The following is a 20563-nucleotide window of genomic DNA, read 5'->3' on the forward strand; positions in this document are numbered from 1 at the left end:
GAAAAGGAGACATAAAGGTAAAGACAAAAGCAACCTTATATTTTACTTATTGTTATTTGAGCTCTACACATTAGAAAGACTATATTACTTTCATATTCCATTATCTATCTAGTACATTGAAATCTAGTCAACATCTTGATGACTGTCAACAATGTAATTTTTTTCTTCATTAACATTTTAAAAATTGGTGTCTCCTTTGATTAGCAAAGTTTGGCCAACAAAACTAAAATTTAGTAAATCTGAATGAATCTAAGGTATAGTTTTGGCTAAATTCTGTGTATCCAAGATCAACACATAATAATCTTCTAATAATAATGATAATCCACATAACAATACCCCTGTTTTCCAGGCCCAGGTGGTCCTGGGTATCCTAGTCAATGTGGTCACTGCAGAACTAGGCCAATCTGGATGGCTTGACTCATTTAGGAAAGCAGAGGCGAGAAATGTCAGGGAGCCCAGATGGGAATTCCTTTCCTTGATTCCATAGGAGCAGTCTAAAGGATCAGATTTCAAACCCTCCTGATTTACTTCTGACTCTCTGCTTAGGGTTTCTGGGCTGGGCTGCTTTGGAGAAGTAGTCCCAGGTTATAGATCCAGAGCTTTTAAAGAGCTCAGAAGAATAGTTTCCCGGTATATTTGCCTGTTTCGAACATAAAAATCATTGATTAAATGCCACCAACTGTATGTATCCCACCCAGAAGTGATCTGTTGTTTCTTTCAACGCCCATGGCTCCTGATTTATATAATTTTTTGAACACTCAACACTGACTTGTTTTGTGTATTTATTAACATTTGCATCACTCATAGAGCTGGCATAGTGCTTTATATACACAAGAGGCTCTCATTAAGTGACTGATTGATTGTTGAATAAGTAACACAAATTGCTTTCACCATTTACCCCTTATCACGCAGTATACATTGTTGACTTTGTAATCATTAAATTGTCACTTTTGGGGGGATAATATCCACATATACTCAAGCTTCACATTTTGCTTATATAGCTTGGCTCTATTATTTACAATTTATAAAAAGGAGTGTGTGCATTAGATGTCTCCATAATGGGTAGTCTAAATGGTAATGAAGAATGAAGGCGGTTATAGCTTAAATCTTTCCAAGAATCAAAAAAAAAAAAAGAAAAAAGGCTAAATTCACCTGAGACTCAAGTTGTTTTATTCCCTGTTCTAGAATGGATCACTGGGAAAATGATTAGGATGTGAAGACCAGACTCTTTTATGAACAAAAATCACATTAATAAGACTGGCAGAACACTTAAGTTAGAAAGAATAGTAGAATAGACTATTATGTTAATGATTTTCAGAAGTGAGAAAAATCACCGGTCACAGCTATGGAAGAGAGGAAATTGCTTTTTAAAAGGATTTATTCTTGGCTTTAAAATGTGTTTATAATAAGATTTAAAAACATGATATTGTATATAAACTTAAGACATATTAAAAGACCTGATTCTCCATGCTATTAGCTTCTAGTTGGAACTGCTTTCTCTTTTTTCTATTAAAGGAACAAATGAATTGAATGGTTCTCTTCTCCTTTGGTGGTTAGAGAAAACTAGGTTTAAAAGGGTCTACCTGCTGAATCCTGTGATAGGGCTAAAAATAAAGCAAGGAGAATCAGTGCCAATTTGAAAGATTTTCTCTTAAGCTGCAGTCCGGACGATCATTTTGTTAAAAATCAGAAACAAAAACAAATTAACACTATGAAATCTGCTTCAGATTTAAAGTATTTGAACTTTTAATAAATAATTTAATTTTACAGATCACATTGGAATCATAAAAGGGAAGTACATTGAGGGTTCTATTTTTCTTGTAGTCACACTGACTTAAGGATGAAGAATTGGTCAAAAGAAACACCACTGTAATATCTTACTCATCCTGACGTTTTTGATCAGGATAAAACTGTGTTAGAACCAACATGTGCATTAAGGAAAACTGGTTCATAGTGGGTTACCTCTTAAAAACAAACCTAAAATAGGAACTAAACTAAGAGGAATTATATGAGTCAAAAGAACTGCACTTAGAAACCTAGTTTCTTTTAATTATAAGGACACAATCTAAAAGAAACAGGTATGTTTACTTCGTTTGTAAAATACTTATAGTGACCAAATCTAGTCATAAAGATTTAAAGATTTTTTTCTTGATTAGTTAATATACAGTCACAGTTTTAAGATATATAATTGAAATAAGAGTATACCAATATAGAAGCAGGCAAAGAGCATTGCTGTGATGTATAAGCACAGAGATAAATTTTGAACTTTTTCCTTTCTTTTCTCATTATGCAAATTCTGATGTAGAGTTTGAAATTGTATATGTTTTACAAACTGGAAAGGTTGTATCAATACCTAATTTATCATCATTTTGGTTTTTGTCGCCTTTGCAGTCTCTTGGATATATTTTTTATTGTACTTGTGTCCTGCATATTAGTCTTCTGTTCTTCAGTCCTGGCTGGGGAATTCCCTTGTTCTTTGATCACAGATGCAGTGTAAGGCCTTTTCAGTCTGAGATAATCTTTTGGACTAGTGGGAGCGGTCCTAGTGGACTCACTGATAGATGTAAGTTGATTTTCTCCTGCTGAACCAGACAAAAGGGCTTGGGTATTTATCAGGGCAAGTTCTTCATCAGCTATTGAATCACCTTCCAAAAGAGAGATGTCATTACATTTTTTAAGTGGAGTCATCTGAGGAGAATTCAATTCTTTTTTCTTCATAGGTGTTTCATATTTGGTGCCACAACTCCGTGGTGGCTGAAATGCCTTCTGTGCAGCTGGAGAAACAAATGTACAAATGGGACTAACAGGTGGAGGTACAGGCAATCTGCTCAAGAAATCCAAGGCTCTTCTCTTTTTGCAGTTTTTTGGGTCATCAGTCTCTTTCTCCCCTTTGCAACAAGACTTCGAAGTCATTTGGGCTGCTGCAGGTGTGGAGACAGACTTCCCTTTTAGCTTACAAAGTGATAACGGACTTTGATAATTCATCTCACTACTGGGAGAAGACATCTAATAAAAAAAAATTAAGTAGCCTATATAATTATGTCCCAATACATAAAACAAAATCAAATTAGCTTTTCATTAAAAAATATTTAAACACACAAATGCCAATCACTTTCACTCTCCTAGTGGCTATGATTTCAAGAGATATTCATATTATTATTCTTATTCCAGAAGGAAATATTTTTGCATAAGAGGACATAAAAATGACGTGAAAAGAAAGATGAAGATTAAAAGCAAAACAGGAGGTAGGGGACATAACTTATGCTTTAATCTTTTCCTTTTTGTTATTAACAAGTTAAACAAAGATAAGCATTTAAAAACCATTTTAAGAATACAGACTGCCTGTGTTCCTACTTTTCTAGTTTTGTGACTGGAGGCAGTTGCTTAACCCCGTCCTGTATGTCACAGTTTCCTCATCCGTAAAATGGAGATAATTTTTATCTCAGAGGGTTGTTGTGAGGATTAAATGAGTTAATATACATAACTTAGCAAGTGTTAGCTAAAGAATTAGTCCTTAGCCAATATTACAGACTTTAGCTTGATTTGCTTTTATTGTGATTTAAAGAGTTAAATCAAATTGAACTTAGAAACAACCCTAATTATACAGACTAGTCCTCTAAGCAAAAAGACACAGGCAAAAAAAATTTCTTCAATCAAATGTACTTGGAATGCTAAAATTCAAAGCACCTGTTTATAAAATTTGCCCCAAAGAGTGTTACACTCTGGCTTCAATAAACCAGATAAAATTTCCAGATAACCTATACCTACAGGAGGCACTTAACAATTAATGACACTTAATAATTAAGTTTAATTACATTTTATGATGTTTACTAGGTGTACATCAGAATATGTTGTTGCCTCTATATAATATTTATAAAATTCCTTAAATTTAGATTAACTTACCAGAAACTTATTTCCTGTACCAAGGACTGTTTGAGCAGTGTGTGGTGCTGAAGTATAGTCTTTAGTCGGGGTGGACCACTTGGGATTATTTGTATTAAGTATACGAATAAGCTTGTTTTCTGCATCATTGCAAAATATATCGATATTCTAAGAAAATAAATTGGAAGAGCTATTTTGTAAAATGCAAACCTACACATTCATGTTTTCAGAAAAGGTAAATGGTTACCTTTAAAAGCATAAGTAAAAAACACAGACCAGAAAAAAAGGATGAGACACCCCAAATTTGATAGCAACTGTCAGTTGTTAGAGGGAGAGAAGGAGGGGGGCTGTGTGTGTGTGTGTCAGGGAAATAAATGTAAGAGAGCTTCCCAACCGTGTGCGTGTGTGTGTGTGTGTGTCAGGGAAAGAAAAAAATGTAAGAGAGCTTCCCAACCATCTGGTTTAATCAAGTTATCATGATACTGAATTTGGGACTCAAGTCTCAGTTTTATTTACTACCTGACAGCCGTAAATCATCTAACATCTCACAGAGTACTCCTTAGGTTAGAAGTAAAATGAGAACTGCTTCATGTCTGTTCCAAGAATTAACTGAAATAACATTTGGTCATACCACATGAAACTGTTGTTTCAGAAGTCACAAATGGTCAAATACCAGCAATTTGGTTATGGTTTAACCTAATTTATAAGAGTATTTTGTTAAACTTCAAAATGATACGTAAATGACAGTCATCTCTGAACTGCCCTTGAATGGTGTCAGAGAAAATCTGGGATGTAAGCAATAGGTACTCTGCATGTGAGCCAAATAATGAATGTAACCCCCAGTTTAGAAACCAGATAAATCAGGGTGTTATTCTTCACAATATGCATCAAGTCTAGGTAAAACATACAAACTTTCTTTATATAGCTAGCTACTCTCATGCTTTTAAAATATAATTTTATTTATATGAATTTTGACTAACACATTTCAAATATTAAACTACAGAACGAAGAGGCTTATCTTCTGTAGATTTTTTAAAAGTTAGCAATTTATAAAATCCAAAATTTTACTGGGAGGCAGCATTGCATAGTAGTTAATAGTTTGGGCTCTGCATTCAGATGGCTTAAGTATGAATCCTGGTTCTACCAGTTTGGCTGTGTGACTTAACTTGTTTCTCATCAATGAAATGGGAAAACAGTTCCCTACTTCAGGGGTCCCCAACCCCCCACCACGGACTGGTACTGGTCTGCTGCCTGTTAGGGACCGGGCTGCACAGCAGGTGGTGAGTGGCAGGCGAGCAAGCGATCTTCCACAAAACCGGTCCTTGGTGCCAAGAACTTTCAGGACCACTGACAGGCTTAGAACAAGGCCAGACATACAGTAAGCACTCAATAAACTTTGTTCTCCTATTTGGTATTATTTCAAATCAAAAACAGGTATAGGGCTTCCCTGGTGGCGCAGTGGTTGAGAATCCGCCTGCCAATGCAGGGGACACGGGTTCGAGCCCTGGTCTGGGAAGATCCCACATGCCACAGAGCAACTGGGCCCGTGAGCCACAACTACTGAGCCTGCGCATCTGGAGCTTGTGCTCCGCAACAAGAGGCCACAAGAGTGAGAGGCCCGCGCACCGCGATAAAGAGTGGTCCCCGCTTGCCGCAACTAGAGAAAGCCCTTGCACAGAACCGAAGACCCAACAGAGCCAAAAAAAAAAAAAAAAAACAGGTATAAACTGTATAAAATATTAGATAATGGAGTTTAAAACGTAAATTAAACAAAATTTCTTTTCTGGCCATGCCGCGTGGCATGCAGGACCTTAAGTTCCCTGACCAGGGATTGAACCTGCACCTCCTGCAGTGGAAGCATGGAGTCTTAACCACTGGACTGTCAGGGAGGTCCCTAAAATGTAAATGTGGATTCTAAATATTATTAACTAATTACACTGCCAAGTGCTGTAAATCATGGGTAACTCATATAATTCTTGTTACCAATTTCCAGTTTGCCTACACGGTCTATATATCTCTGAACATCCTTCTCACAACTTTTCCTAATTCAGTTCCTTTCAAATCATTCTCTTCTCCCTGATGGCTGTCACTCAGCATCTCCTCAGGTTCACGAATAATTGACATTATGATGAAGTCTCAACTTACATTATACGTCAACTATCCAATTTTCATAAAAGCTGCCACTTCCTTGACATTTGACTTGAAATAGGAAAATGCCAACATGCATGATAATGCTCAAAGCTAATTTTACCTCAATAGTACTTTTCATTTTGTGGAACGTTTCTTGAAAATGGCCCTCCTTTGGACTGGCAGAAAACATGGAAAAATCTCCAGCAAATAAAGTAGGAATTCCTGATTTGGACTCTGGTCGCCACTGGAGGTTGCTTGCAGCAATTAACATGTGAGGTTTAATAATGTCTTCATTAAGATCTATCCAAAACTTTATCGCCAATAAATTATGGCATTCATCTGACAAATAGACCAAAGGAGCAAGACCTAAAATGGAAAAAACAAAATCCAAAAAGTAGAAAACAAAAAATCGAACTTCATTTATATATGTTAGATAAATTTAAAAACACAAGGAACCTCTAAATATGGCCATTAATTTTGGTATGCTAATATTAAGAACAAATCAAAATAACTAAATTTAGAGAAAGCTCAGGATTTCCAAAACAACCTGTTGCTTATGGTGCTAAAATTTCAATGCAATATAACAACACATTCTGTTACAGATGCCATGGGGAAGCAGGCAACATGTAAGCTGAATAATGAATAGGGGAAATTCATCAAGATGGGAAGGAAAAGGCCATTCTAAGCAAAGTGAATGAATTTTTAAAGGTAGGAATGTTAAATGCTTTAGTGGGTCAAGAATGTGAAACTACAGTTTAACTGAGGTATGTGGGGTGGCGGTTTAAGGCAGGAAGTTGAAGGTTTTTTCAGGCATCTGAAGGAGTTTTGGTTTCATTTTCTAAGGGCCAGGGAGCCACCAAAGATTTTAAGCTAGGAAACATTAGATTTGGGTATTGGAGAACTGGTATTTCAGGCTTTGAAACTTTCTGATAGAAATTTCTTTCTCTCATACTTGACATCAAAATAAATTAAAAAAGAAAGAAATGTCCACGAAAAACATACAAATAAGGAATATCCTGATATAAAATTTAAAAGTTGGTGATGAAGGAAAAAAACAAGATTGTGGACAGAACCAAGCACAGGAGGGCTCAGCTTCTAGCCTCCTTCCCCATACTGGGGAGATGACACACATTTTAAGAATTCTGTTATCCTTAAATCTGAAGAAAAGCAAATAGAATGGGTATCCTTACTTTTTCCTCTTCTGATCAGAAATAATGAAAATGGCGATGGTGTAAAACAGGTGATCAGGATTGACTGACAGGATAACAGTTGTGTTATGGGTTGAATTGTGTCCTGTAAAACACGTTGAAGTCCTAACCTGTGAATGGGACCTTATTTGCAAACATAGTATTTGCTGACAAAAATCAAGTTGAGGTCATTTCAGTACATCCTAATCCAATGTCCTTATAAAAAGGGGAAATTTGGACACAGACAGGCACACAGGGAGAGTGCCATGTGAAGATGAAGGCAGAGACTGGGGTGATGCATCTACAAGCCAAGGAAGGCCAAAGATTGCCAGCAAACCATCAGAAGCTATGAGTGAGGCATTGGACAGATTCTCTCTCACAGCCTTCAGAATGAACCGAACCTGCCAGTATCTTGATTTTGGACTTCAAGCCTTCAGAACTGTGAGCCAGTATGTTGTTTAAGCCACCTGGTTTATGGTTCAGCAAATTAATAGGTGAGGTTACTCACTGAGCTAGGGAAAATGATCTAGAACAGAGATAATATCTTCCAGGGATATGGAATATATAGCAGATAGGAACTGAAATACCCAGCCCTCATACAGTAACTAAGAGGGGGAAAATTGGTCTTGAGTACAGCAGAGAAAAAGAGTCAAGAACTGCAATGTGATGCTGGCAAGTTTCTCCCGTGCACCTCATCTCTACACCACAGTCTGCTGTGGGACCATGAGAACTAATCTCATGTCTGTCTCCACAAGAAGCCCAGGCTCCCAGTTCATCCTGCACTCCCTGGACTCAGTCTCCAGAGAGCTTTGCACATTGCCTCTCTGGACACCATCTCCGACCCCTCCCTGCTTAGCCTCACCCACTCTCTTTGCTATCAAATACCTTCTGACGGGCCTGAGTCGGGCCCTGGCTCTCTTCTCTATCTACTCCCACATCCAGCGACCTCATCCAGTCTCATGACTTTAATCATCACCTGTATATTGATGACTTCCCAACTTATATCTTCAGCCCAGTCCATTCCCTTAGAACTATATCCAGCTGTCAAGTAGAAATCTCTAAGTAGATTAAGCAACTAAAACTTAACTGTCCAAAACTGAGCTCCTGACTTTCCCTGCACACCTGTTTTTCTCTTGGTCACCCCCCTCAGGAAATGGCAACTCCATTTGTCCAGCTGCTCAGACCAAAACCTCGGCCCTCACTCCTCGATTCCTCTCTTCATCCACACTGTCCCTCTACCTTCAAAATACAACCACAGTCTGACTATTTCTGGACACTCCCATTGCTTTTGTTTGCTCCAAACTATTCTCAATTGCCTAAATTTCTACAATAGCCTCCAGCTGATTTCCCTGTTTGGCGTCTCACACCCCCTACAGTCTATTCTCAGTATAGCAGCCTGAGTGATCCTGTGAAAACCTCGTCAGGTGGTGTCAACGCCTCTACTTGAAACCTTCAGAGAAAAAGAGTCCATGCAAGGACCACGCCATTGCCTGGTCCTTCACTCCCTCCTCCCAGCTGTTACTGCTCACTCCCTGGCCTCTGCTAATACTTAAAGGAACCAGGGAGGATCCTCCTGTAACATGACCTTTGTAATTGCCATTCCTCCTGCCTGGAATGTTCCTCCCCCAGATGTCCACATGCCTCTCTCCTCTAGTCCTTCAACTCATTCAGATGTCAACTCTGCAGTGAGCTCTTTCCTCACTTCCCTGTCTAAAGCTACATTCCTCTCCCCTTCCCCCTGATCCCACCTGTCACTCCTGACTTAATTTTCTTCCTTCACCATACTAAGAAAACTATACGTGCTACTTATTTTGTTTGTGATCTCCCTCCTCGACTATAATGTAAGCTCCATGAGGACAGGGATACTTGTCTGTTTTGTTCATTGCTGTGTACTTAGCATTTAGAACTGTGCCTGGCACATAAAAGGCGTTCAGTAAATACTGATTGAATTGAATAAAAGTTACCCACCCTCTATAACAATAATATAACGAGTGGAGTCACCCAAGCATGACCAAGATGAAATAAAATGCTACAAAATCCACGTAGCATATTAACATACTACAGTCAAAGAAGACCCCACAAAGCACTAAAGCACAACTAAACAAAAACATGTTAAACAAAAAGGAGAAAAGAGCATAGCAAAAGACAAAGAGCACATCCCATAAAGTAAACAAAACTAGAAGAACAGAAGAAAATTTCTGAAGTCCTCAAAACTGATTCATGCTGTTGAACTTAATAGGAACATATACTCAATAAAATAAAAGCTTGGATATGCATATGGGATGAAAAATAGCCCGATAAGATAAAAAGGAGACTGCAGGGCCAGAGAAATAAACTGAGGACACCAGTATACTATCATAATGGGACAAATGCATGCATTACAAATAGCAAGGAATAAAACATATCAATATATTGTAGAAAATAATATTACTGACATAAAGGCTGGATATAATCATGGTGAATGAAGCATAATCCAACATAAGACTAACTGCTGTCCCTGAAGTAGAAATCCAAATAAATGAAATAGATTTATTCAAAGATACTACAGAATTTCTCTAGTATAAAGAAAGCACTGAATCTGCAGATTAAAAAGGCATCTGTGTTCCAGGAGAACTGTATGCAGACTGCTTATACTAAGACATAGCTTAAACTTTTGGACTTCAAAACATACTCTTCAGACATCTAGACATAAAAAGACAATCACCTAAATGGGGGAAAAATTAGGCCAGTCCCAGACTGTTCAATGTCAAAACAGCAATTTCTACAAAGTTCTGAGGGAAGAAAGAAGCAAGAACCCATATTATTATGCCTGCCAAAATACAGTCTCAGAATTAGAGCAACAGGTTCACATTGCAAACATATGAGGAACTCATGGAATATGGCACATTTGAAACCTTCTTGAAAAAAACATTGACAATAAACCTTAGCTAAAGAACTGAGGAAGGGAGAAACTGTGACAGGGCAGTTGATAAACAAGGAATCCACCAACCTGAGACCCTACCCTGAACCAGGGACTGTTTTAAGAGCTGAGGATACAGCAGTAGCAAAGTCTCTGCCCTTAGAGAGCTAACATTCCGGAGGAGGGAGACAAAAAACCCCATAAATATGTATTGTTAGTGCTGGCGGGTGCTATGGAGAAAAATAAAGCAGAGTAAAGGGGTAAAAGTGCTAGGCTGGGAGCAGAGAAAGTACAGCTCTTTTACAAAGGGTGTTCAGGGAAAGGCTTCTTACGAGGTTGCATTTGACCAGAGACTTTAAGGAGCCAAGGGGGCCAGCTATGTGGCCACCTGGGGAAAAGGGTTTCTGGGAGAGGCAGCAGTGAGTGTAAAGGCTCTGTGATGAAAGTGGGCTCAAGAATAGCAAGGAAGGTGTCAATACAGCTGAAGGGGGATGAGGGACAGCGTTCTGGGAGGTGAGAGTGGTGAAACCAAGTGCTGAGGGGGCCTGGCACAAAATAATCAATAAATGGAAGGCTTTTGTGCTGAAGTTGAGACATAGTTGGGCCTTTACACTTGCTTTCAGATAAAATCTATGGAATCAAGGTATGGAAGGAGGAACGAGCAATGTCATACTGAAGGAATAAAATATAAATGAATTTGGCTAGTATGTTGGAGAGTGGTAAAGACTGAAGTAGGAGGTGAAGGCTTGATAGATAGTTCAGTGAACTGCAGAAGATTATAATTATTTGTTTAGTAATCACTAATATGCAAAACAGTTTCTAGCAATTTCTTTAAAATTAAGTAGCACAGAATGGGATGTAAGTTGTTTCCTTGTAATATTGTAGAATTGCTTTTCATTAAGAATCAAGGTTAAAAAACCCTACTTTCAAATCACTAGTTACCAAACTTGCCGATTAGTAGCTCCAATGAATCATAAGGAAGACAAATTTTAAAATATAATGTTTTTCAAAAGCATCAATAAAAAGCTACCATTAAATACACTGTGTATTACCTATTTTTTTCACAACAGAAACTACAAATCCTATTAGGTCCACCTCAGAACAAAGTGGCTGGAAGTCTGGATCCAATAATTTGTTGAAGTGAAGCGGCTCCCTTGGCTGATAAACTTGTAATAAGATTTCATCTGAAGACTACAAGAAAAAAAAATATATCAGTATACATATATTCAATAAACAAATACACATCTATCAAAATTGAAAAATCATGATGAAAAGTTTATACCGGTAGTTGTTGATACTGCGTTTTTTTTGTTGCTGTTAACTGTATGTTAGCTCTTTCAGATTTACTTTTAGATTTTGATGCTGCAAGATGATAGATTCTGTATCTCTTTCCCTCTGTTAAGAGAGAATATAAATCTGATGATGGACGCCAGATACTCAACACAACTAGAGAAAGAGGAAAAAGACACAATGTAAGAAATGATAATCATCGAGAGTCTTGTTTAAAAATAAATACTGAGGACAATGAAGATCTAAGGGTTATGTTATCACTTTGTGGGTACTGGCAGCCCATTTTTGCTCCTCTTAACATTTTATCTACCATTTGAAATCATTTTATTAATAAGATAATAATTTTTTAAACTTAAAATTGATAAAAACAAAAACTTTACATACTGACCTGAATCTTTTTCCTTTCTCTTACAGCTCATGATACGCAGCTTCCACACAGGTGTAACGTCTCTTGGTAAAATCTGTTCCCCTTGCTCAGCAGACTCCATAGCCTTCCTGAGTTCCACATGGATCTGGGCTTGCTTCTTATCATTCAACATCTGTCTGTGATTATTCAAGGCTCTTAACTGCTCTTCACTAAAATAACCCTGTGGCCATTTAGTATATTGAGGCAGATGATTTTGGAATAAAAAGCAAACAAAACAGAAACAAACCACCTCATCTATTGTAAATGAATCTCTTTAAATGGGGTCAAAATACAACAGAATTTAGTTCACTTTAAGGATGTGACAATATAAAAATTGAGATTAATGTACTCAGCTTATCACATAACAAATATTTTCAAGTGACTTAAACAGTTTACTGATCTTTGTGACAAATTTACCTAGGGCAGGGCTTCCCTGGTGGCGCAGTGGTTAAGAATCCGCCTGCCAATGCAGGGGACATGGGTTCGAGCCCTGGTCCAGGAAGATCCCACATGCCGCAGAGCAACTAAGCCCGTGCGCCACAACTACTGAGCCTGTGCTCTAGAACCCATGAGCCACAACTATTGAGCCCATGTGCCAAAACTACTGAGTTCGTGTGCCACAACTACTGAAGCCCTCATGCCTAGAGCCCGTGCTCCGCAATAAGAAGCCTGCACACCACAACGAAAACCCAACGCAGCCATAAATGAATGAATGAATGAATGAATAAGAAAAATTTACGTAGGGCCAAAACAACCCCTACTTATAAATATACTCTAATAATCATAATCATCAACACTGACATTATAAATGGTTAACATCTGAATGCCTATTATATTTGAGAAATAGATCTATGTGTGGGTAATGTATTAATTCATTTAATCATTACAATAATCCTATGAGGTAGGTACTATCCCTGTTTCCATGTGGTAGATGATGAAACTGAGGTACAGACAGAATAAATAATTTGCAGAGGCATATAGGCAGGGGTTGGCTCAAGGGGCCTCATTCTTATCCCCCTGTACCCCCTGTAGTATAATTTCATTAACTCTCTGGAACAGTAGATACAATTTAAAACAGATATGTACTACAAGCACTTATCTCTGCCTCTACATTTCTCTCCCAATCATTTAGCAAATTGGTGTTTGAACCTCCTGGGAACCTCACCCAGTATTAACAAAAAAAAAATAAACCAAAAATAAAATAAATAGTAATCCTGACATATAACCTACTAGACTGCTGCTGACTTACCCATGTTAATACCCTAATCTATACTGAGAAGGGGGATTATGAAATCCCTGTGCCCTACAAAGGTCTTCCTAAATAGGCAGTGTTTAGGTTAAACATGAATTAAAATAAAATATGTGATTTCAGAAGTCCCACAATACTAAACATTGTCACTGAAAACAAGTCCTTTTAACAGGGTATTTTAGAAATTGATGGCAATTTTCCCCTCTGAGAATGATAATGATACCTTTCAGTGAATCTCATAGAATCACATAAACTTAGAACCTTAGAGATAAGCTACTCTCAGGCTTTCCCCTGGCAGATGGCAGAGAGGAGGTCTGAGAGAGAAATCACCTGTCCAGCTACACAGGGGCAGAGCCAGGTCTAGAACTTAGTCTTCTAACTCTCATTCTGCCCCCTTTCTCCTTATAAGCAAATTTTATAAAAGGAAACCAGAATAATATTTTGTTAAATTTTATGGATGAAATTAAAACTATCTTCATAAGCTTCAACAAACACAAAGAGATAGAGGCAAATAATTTCTCAGGAGAGCATAATAAAGCCTTACAGACTTGTAGCAAGGCTTGAAAATCAGACTCACTTCCCACAGGGAGAATCTGAGTTGTAACATTTGGGAATATAAGGGAATTCTGTTCAGAATAGCACTGCTCACTCTCCAAGCAGAGTATTGTTTATTTTGAGGTCCCAATATTTAAGAAAGTTAAGGTTATATACAACATTTATTGTCATCAAATAAAGGAGATTAATCAATAAACTGTTTTCCTAAAATTTCCCCTCTCCTCCCTATTTAGCAAACTAATCCTAGAATTTGCATTAATTAGATACCCAGGTGTCTAAAAATTTAGGAAGTAGCCTACCTTAATGTATGAAATGATATTCTAATAATAATATTTACATAGAACTTTCTAACAGTACACTTTACATACATTATCCAATTTGATCCTAAAACAACATCTTTTGTGCCCATTTGATAGCTCTTTTATATCCAGTTTGCTTAGCTAATAAATGGTTGAGCCATGATCTAAAGCCTATGCTATTTGTAACACACTTTCATGCTTCTGAAAGTTTTCCACCTAAGTATCCTTAAGGTAGAGGATTATGAAATAAACTCTAGGTAGGATCTGAGAAAGAGCTGAGAACATGGAAACTGAGACAGTGCCCTGAAGGTACTTGTTTTATCTTAAAAATAAGCAAGTTTTGCCTGCATTTTAAACCATATTTAATACATAAATTATTTACCCCTCTCATCCTCTATTTGGTACAGAAGTAGAAATGTAGCACCCTGGTTTGGTACATCACTGAGGACCCCATCACTGAGGTACACATCCCTTGGAGAAACACAGCATTTCAACACAGTGCTTCCTGTAATGGCCAGATGAGTGACTATAGCTTTCCACATTGAAGGATGAAGATTAGCCTCACTGTAGGCCAGCTTACTCTCTCACCTCAAGGTAACTTGGGTCTGGTGAATCCTTCACAGCTTCATAAAGTTCTGCACCATCTTGCAGAGCACGGACTTGCTGTCTTGTTAGTGCACGTGATGGTATACATCGTTCTGTTATATTTTCTAGGAAAAAAGCAACACTAATTAGCTAAACTATAAATTTAAGAATAGTGAAAACTAGAGAACTCAACAAAAAAAACACCCAAAGAAGGAAGGTTAAAAATAAACCACTTATCTGCTAAAAGTTCTCCAGGAAAATTTGAAACTAGTGTATTCATGGTTTAATAAATTCTCATACAAAGAGTTTACTTCATTAGAGCAATTTGTAAATTTCATGATTTACATGAAATTTACATGAAAATGATTTCATGTAAGTAAATGATTTCATGATTCACTTAATTATGAGCTAGTGATAATTTTAAGTAAATCAAATATTGAGTCCCATTTTCCTGCAGATTTATTTAGAACATGAAGTAAAACATAAAGAAAATCATGATATCCACCTCCTAGAGTAATGGAAATAAAAACAAAAATAAACAAATGGGACCTAGTGAAACTTAAAAGCTTTTGCAAAGCAAAGGAAACTACAATCAAGATGAAAAGACAACCCTCAGAATGGGAGAAAATATTTGCAAACAAATCAACGGACAAAGGATTAGTCTCCAAAATATATAAACAGCTCATGCACCTCAATATTAAAAAAACAAACAACCCAATCCAAAAATGGGCAGAAGACCTAAATAGACATTTCTCCAAAGAAGACATACAGATGGCCAAGAAGCACATGAAAAGCTGCTCAACATCACTAATTATTAGAGAAATGCAAATCAAAACTACAATGAGGTATCACCTCACACCAGTTAGAATGGGCATCATCAGAAAATCTACAAACAACAAATGCTGGAGAGGGTGTGGAGAAAAGGGAACCCTCTTGCACTGTTGGTGGGAATGTAAACTAATACAGCCACTATAGAGAACAGTATGGAGGTTCCTTAAAAAACTAAAAATAGAATTACCATATGATCCAGCAATCCCACTACTGGGCATATACCCAGAGAAAACCATAATTCAAAAAGACACATGCACCCCAATGTTCATTGCAGCACTATTTACAATAGCCAGGTCATGGAAGCAACCTAAATGCCCATCGACAGACGAATGGATAAAGAAGATGTGGTACGTATATACAATGGAATATTACTCAGCCATAAAGAGGAACGAAATTGGGTCATTTGTGGAGACGTGGATGGATCTAGAGACTGTCATACAGAGTGAAGTCAGAAAGAGAAAAACAAATATCGTATATTAACACATATATGTGGAACCTAGAAAAATGGTACAGATGAACCGGTTTGCAGGGCAGAAGTTGAGACACAGATGTAGAGAACAAATGTATGGACACCAAAGGGGGAAAGCTGCGGGGGGGAGGGGGGAGGGGGTGGTGGTGTGATGGATTGGGAGATTGGGATTGACATGTATATACTGATGTGTATAAAATAGATAACTAATAAGAACCTGCTGTATAAAAAATAAAGAAAATCATGAAGAAATGCAGGAGAACATAAAATTTTCTGCAATAAAAAAAGGTAGATAAAAAAAGTAAAATTTCATGTCCTTTAAGCATAAAACACTATGATTTTTATTATTCAAATTGATGCCACAGGGAAAATAAGCTCTAGTTCCAGGTATAAAAACATAAAGATCAACAACTACAACAGCAAAAATGCAAGTTCTATAATGTAGATAAGGACACAGAGGAAAGAGAATGACAAACGGCTTGGGGAGAATAATTTGATAGTTCTTTCCCTTGTTGCTTTTTTTCCTCTAATACCAAAAATCGATGCTACAAATACTTTAGTACTAAAGCTTACGGGCCAGTTTAATTAAGACTTCTGAAAAGTGCTGTAGGTATGTAATGTTTAATTGCCTAAGACAATTTGTGAGGATCTAAAAGCTCACTATGTTGACTAAACGTGTGATATTTTGGGGCCAATTCAATGCTTATCTGTTTACCTATGTAATATATTTTTTTTTCAAATCAGAAAAAATTCAAATTCAGAATTAGAAAAAAAAGATCTATTACTCAAAATAAAGACAATTCACCCAGTTAGAAGCCTCTGAAACTCTGAAAAAAAGATCTTGTAAATACAACTCATTTTTACCTTCATGCTCTTCAAATTTTGCTTGAATTTTAGTGAATAGGGCTTCCAGTTTCTTTTGTTGGGCTTCTGCATATTTTGTTGCTTCCTTTTCTTCTTCTCTTTCATTGCGAAATATGTATAATCCAGATGATGTCTTCTCCATCCACTGTAATAATGTGTCAAACAGAAATACAGGGTAGGGAGTGATTATTCAAATTAATTGTCTCTAAAGAAAGAAATACAGAGTCAGTTTCAAGAATATATCATACCTGTATAGGGTATGCTCTTTGAATAATTATATCAACACAACCAACATTTCCTCCATCGCTGAAAAGTGATGACAAGGGAAGAGGAAAAGGTCTAGGATTGGAAAAGAATCCGAGTTTGGCATACCAGCAAGCAGGCCGAGTGCTGTTAGCAGAAATCTGGACAAATTAATAAATTGATTTATAAGTTAAATATATACCTGTATTCAATTCTATTTCAGATTTTATAATAATTTTCCTTCTTTTACGGCTGACACCAAATCACCTCATTGTGAAATTTCAGAATGATGGAGACAATCTTAAAAACATCTTAGGAACAGATCACATAGTAAAGGACTGGGAATAAGACCAGCACTGAACTTAACAGAAACTATACCAGAAGCAAGAAGGTAATAGAGGAAATGTCTTCAAAATTCTGAAGGAATTATAATATTTCAACCTCAAATTCTATATTCAGCCAACCTTGTAATAAGATAAAAAAACACTGCATGTTCCCTTTCTCAAGAAGCCTCTGGCGGTTGTGTGCCCTTAAAGCTAGGGAATACATCTAGAAAGGTATGGAATCCAGAGTAGAGGGCTTCTAACACAGAAAGAGGTGAAAATAATTTCAAGAATAACTGTGCAGCACACATAGAAGATAACCACTTCAGAACTGAGCAGGAACATGGAGAGATCCAAGGAATCTCCAAGAAAAAGAAATGGAACTGATAAAGATATTTTAACATAGTGAGACAATTTTTATATGGCTCCTGTGTGGGAATGAGTTGGTAATAAGGATACAGAAAATTAACAAAAACAAAAAAGACAAGACAGTTAATAACTCCAGGGAAAGCAGTAAGTTGTAAAGAAAGGAAATGTAATCATGGTATACTGTATGCTGAGTTGCGAAAAATATTTTTCATAGTCATTATAACATAAACATTGAATACTGACTTCACTCCTCATCTTTCATAGCAGGAAGCTAACAGTTAATGTCTAAACTGAAGGTGAAAAGAAGACCTAACAGTATAAGCAAAAGAAACAGCCAAAGGGATTGGAAGTGGCTGCCTTTGGGGAGCATGAAGGGGGGTTAGGCAGGGTTGCATCAGTGACTGCTTTTGTGGGGCAGGCTATACACCTTATTTTACTTGAGTTTTGAAATTATGCACATATATTGATTTGATAAAAACAAAACAAAAATTGAAAGCCAGTGCAACTTTGATATTCTAAGCAACATAAAACAAAAGCCTGTTTCAGCCTGACTAAAAGCAACTCAAGTTAATGACAAATTATCTCTTTAACTTAAAAATGACTGACTTATTAAAATGCTTTCCTGAACTACAGTGATCCAGAATACAACAGATGTAAATTCTTTTTTTTTTTTTAGAAGTAAATTCTTTACAAGGTTACCTCGTAAGTGAATCTGAATGTGCAACATTAGCAGTCATTTCTGATAGCAATATTACAGACTATTCAACATGACAAAGTCCTGTTATCTAGGTTTAAATCTACATAGAGATGAAAGGTGTACTTTAGTATTCTATATCCAAGAATCACTGAAATCTAATGTTCTAATCATACTGGAACAGAGATTTGGCCAAGTAATCACAGTGGAAGCAGAGCAATACTATGAGAACATGAGGGCTACAGGTACCAAAATCAAACATCTGGTGCCAATTTACTCCTGCTCTGTGACTGCAACTGCATTATTTCAGCTCAGTAAATATCTCTGGCTTTCCGAAAACACAAATATTTAACTATCTGAGAAATATGCCACTTAAACGAATAACAGTATCAGTACATTTTCAAGAAACAAAGCATCCTTAATAGGCATAAGTAAATTTAAAAATTTAAATGTAAACTCTCTCTAGAATTTAACTGAATCAGTGACTGATTTTTACCAAGAGTGTGCATTAATTTAATTTACCTTTAACATAAGAGATTCTGGGGCTTCAAGAGGCGTACAGGCATCAGGAGAGCCCACCAGCTCTGCTCCGTGAATTATGATCTTCTGACCCACAGTTAGTCTACTGTTCTTTAAGAGAGCTAAGAGGGGAGGATCCACCTGGGCCTTAATAGCATACCATCCATCTGTAAGTTCAACAATGGCCACTTTTGTGGTATCCATACTATTAGTTTTACTGCTAGAAGTTTCAGATATATTTGTGCTTAATGAAATTACTTCAGAAACACAGAGAACAAGCGTTTTTGCAGCTGTGTCATCCCTTTCCATTATCTTTTTTATAGCTGATCTTCTGCTTCTATCAATTTCCATATCATATCTAAAAAGAAAAAAAATGAATTATTTTAGAAATTGTGGGTCTAGAATTTCATTGTAAAAAGAAGTCACCGAATAATTGAGAATAAAAATTAAATACCTTTATTGAATACTGAGACTGAAGAGAATTTAAAATTTGGTAGCTGGTAATATATTAAGTTTTATACTGCTAAAATATGAATTAAATATTAAAACCCCCAAAATGCAAAAATGCTTTACTAGCAATCCCTGAATAGTGGATCAAATTAGTAATTCATATTCTTCTCATGTGCCAAGAGGTTATGGAGAGGGTGGGAGAAGAGGGAGGCATAGGGTGTATGAATGTGTGATTGCTCTTAAGTGGGGGCTGGAGGGTGACAAGAGAACTGCGCTACACAACTGAACAGCAGTGTGGGATGGCAGCTGTCACCAACAACTGGCTCTGATGTGCAAGTCACAGACAGCACAGAAGTCTGACCCATACAATATATGATTACATAATATAGCGCTTTAAACTTGCCTGTATTTGAGTTGAAGAAGTACCCTTTCTGGGCTTAGGCATCTATTAGCAAATTCTTTAGGAAAGGCAAATTCCATAGCTGCCAGTTTCCATATAATCCATCTATAATGATTATAGACCCAAACTCTAGAAATAAGCTTTGGATCCACACCTGGGGTGTCACACAGAGCTCTGAACAAATAAAGGTAGAAGAAATAATAAAAGCCAGGTAAGATGTTATTGAATTCAATAACCCCGACTATTCTTTGCACAAAAACTAAATTGTACAAGATCATTCAATAAGTTTTTATGAGTTAACATAATAAGTATTATAATTTTAGAAAATGACATGTATCAAAATATGCTAATAAAAATTTCACTTAACATGTTAGTCAATACAATTATTTCAACTGGAAAATGAGATCCTTACTGTAAAATAATTATATTTTAGATTATATATTTCTTATTAAAGAGATTGTTTTTAGAAATCACCTAAGAACTTCCTTCTCTAGTCCTGGTTCTCTTCTTGATATCTGCTCAAATCTACAACTTGGGCCCTTTCTGCTCAAATCTACAACTCCTCCTCCTTTCCCTTTCTCACTCTCAGCACTACATAAACAGAAGTAATTAAAAGAGAAGTTCCATAAACTTCCACCCTCCTATCTACCAACCACCAGCATCAGTACCCTTACACATTGCCTTCTTACTCTATTTAAAAAATTGTACCTCTCCTCACCTCTCTCTTACCCCCTTTTTCCAGCTTTATCTTCAAAGTATTTATCACTTTTTAATATACTATACCATTTACTTATTCCCTTTAAAATTTTTCTTTCCCTGTCCCAAACTAGAATATATGATTTATTAGGGCAGAGTTTTTTTGTTTTGCTATCCCTAGTACCCAAGATAGTATCTGACACATAGTAGGTGCTCAATAAAT

The 20563-nt window shown here is 36.8% G+C and overlaps 1 protein-coding gene and 1 long non-coding RNA gene across 5 annotated transcripts in view; one reads left to right on the top strand and one right to left on the bottom strand.

Annotated features, from left to right (window-relative positions):
- Positions 1–1722: 1722 nt before the first annotated feature.
- The window catches only part of BRCA2 (BRCA2 DNA repair associated), a 53879-nt gene continuing 35038 nt past the window's right edge, over positions 1723–20563 (bottom strand). For 2 of the 4 annotated variants that reach the window (XM_082435467.1, XM_082435466.1), the window contains 11 exons: positions 19648–19818; positions 18798–19152; positions 16895–17050; positions 16647–16791; positions 14486–14607; positions 11777–11975; positions 11381–11544; positions 11151–11289; positions 6134–6378; positions 3904–4050; positions 1723–3006 (listed from right to left, as the gene is read on the bottom strand). In XM_082435467.1, the coding sequence (XP_082291593.1) occupies positions 2365–3006; positions 3904–4050; positions 6134–6378; positions 11151–11289; positions 11381–11544; positions 11777–11975; positions 14486–14607; positions 16647–16791; positions 16895–17050; positions 18798–19152; positions 19648–19818 (2485 nt within the window). In that variant the 3' untranslated portion in view covers positions 1723–2364. Of the gene's footprint in view, positions 3007–3903; positions 4051–6133; positions 6379–11150; positions 11290–11380; positions 11545–11776; positions 11976–14485; positions 14608–16646; positions 16792–16894; positions 17051–18797; positions 19153–19647; positions 19819–20563 lie in introns of those variants that run through there. The other 2 variants (XM_082435468.1, XM_082435469.1) reach the window with 2 other exon arrangements.
- Positions 6347–11936, top strand: LOC309647894. The gene is made up of 3 exons (XR_014256373.1): positions 6347–7693; positions 11169–11382; positions 11803–11936. It is a non-coding gene; the product is annotated as an uncharacterized lncRNA (long non-coding RNA).

The sequence above is a fragment of the Balaenoptera physalus genome (assembly GCF_965194825.1).
Source record: "Balaenoptera physalus genome assembly, chromosome: 18".
In the NCBI taxonomy this organism is placed as follows: Eukaryota; Metazoa; Chordata; class Mammalia; order Artiodactyla; family Balaenopteridae; genus Balaenoptera; species Balaenoptera physalus.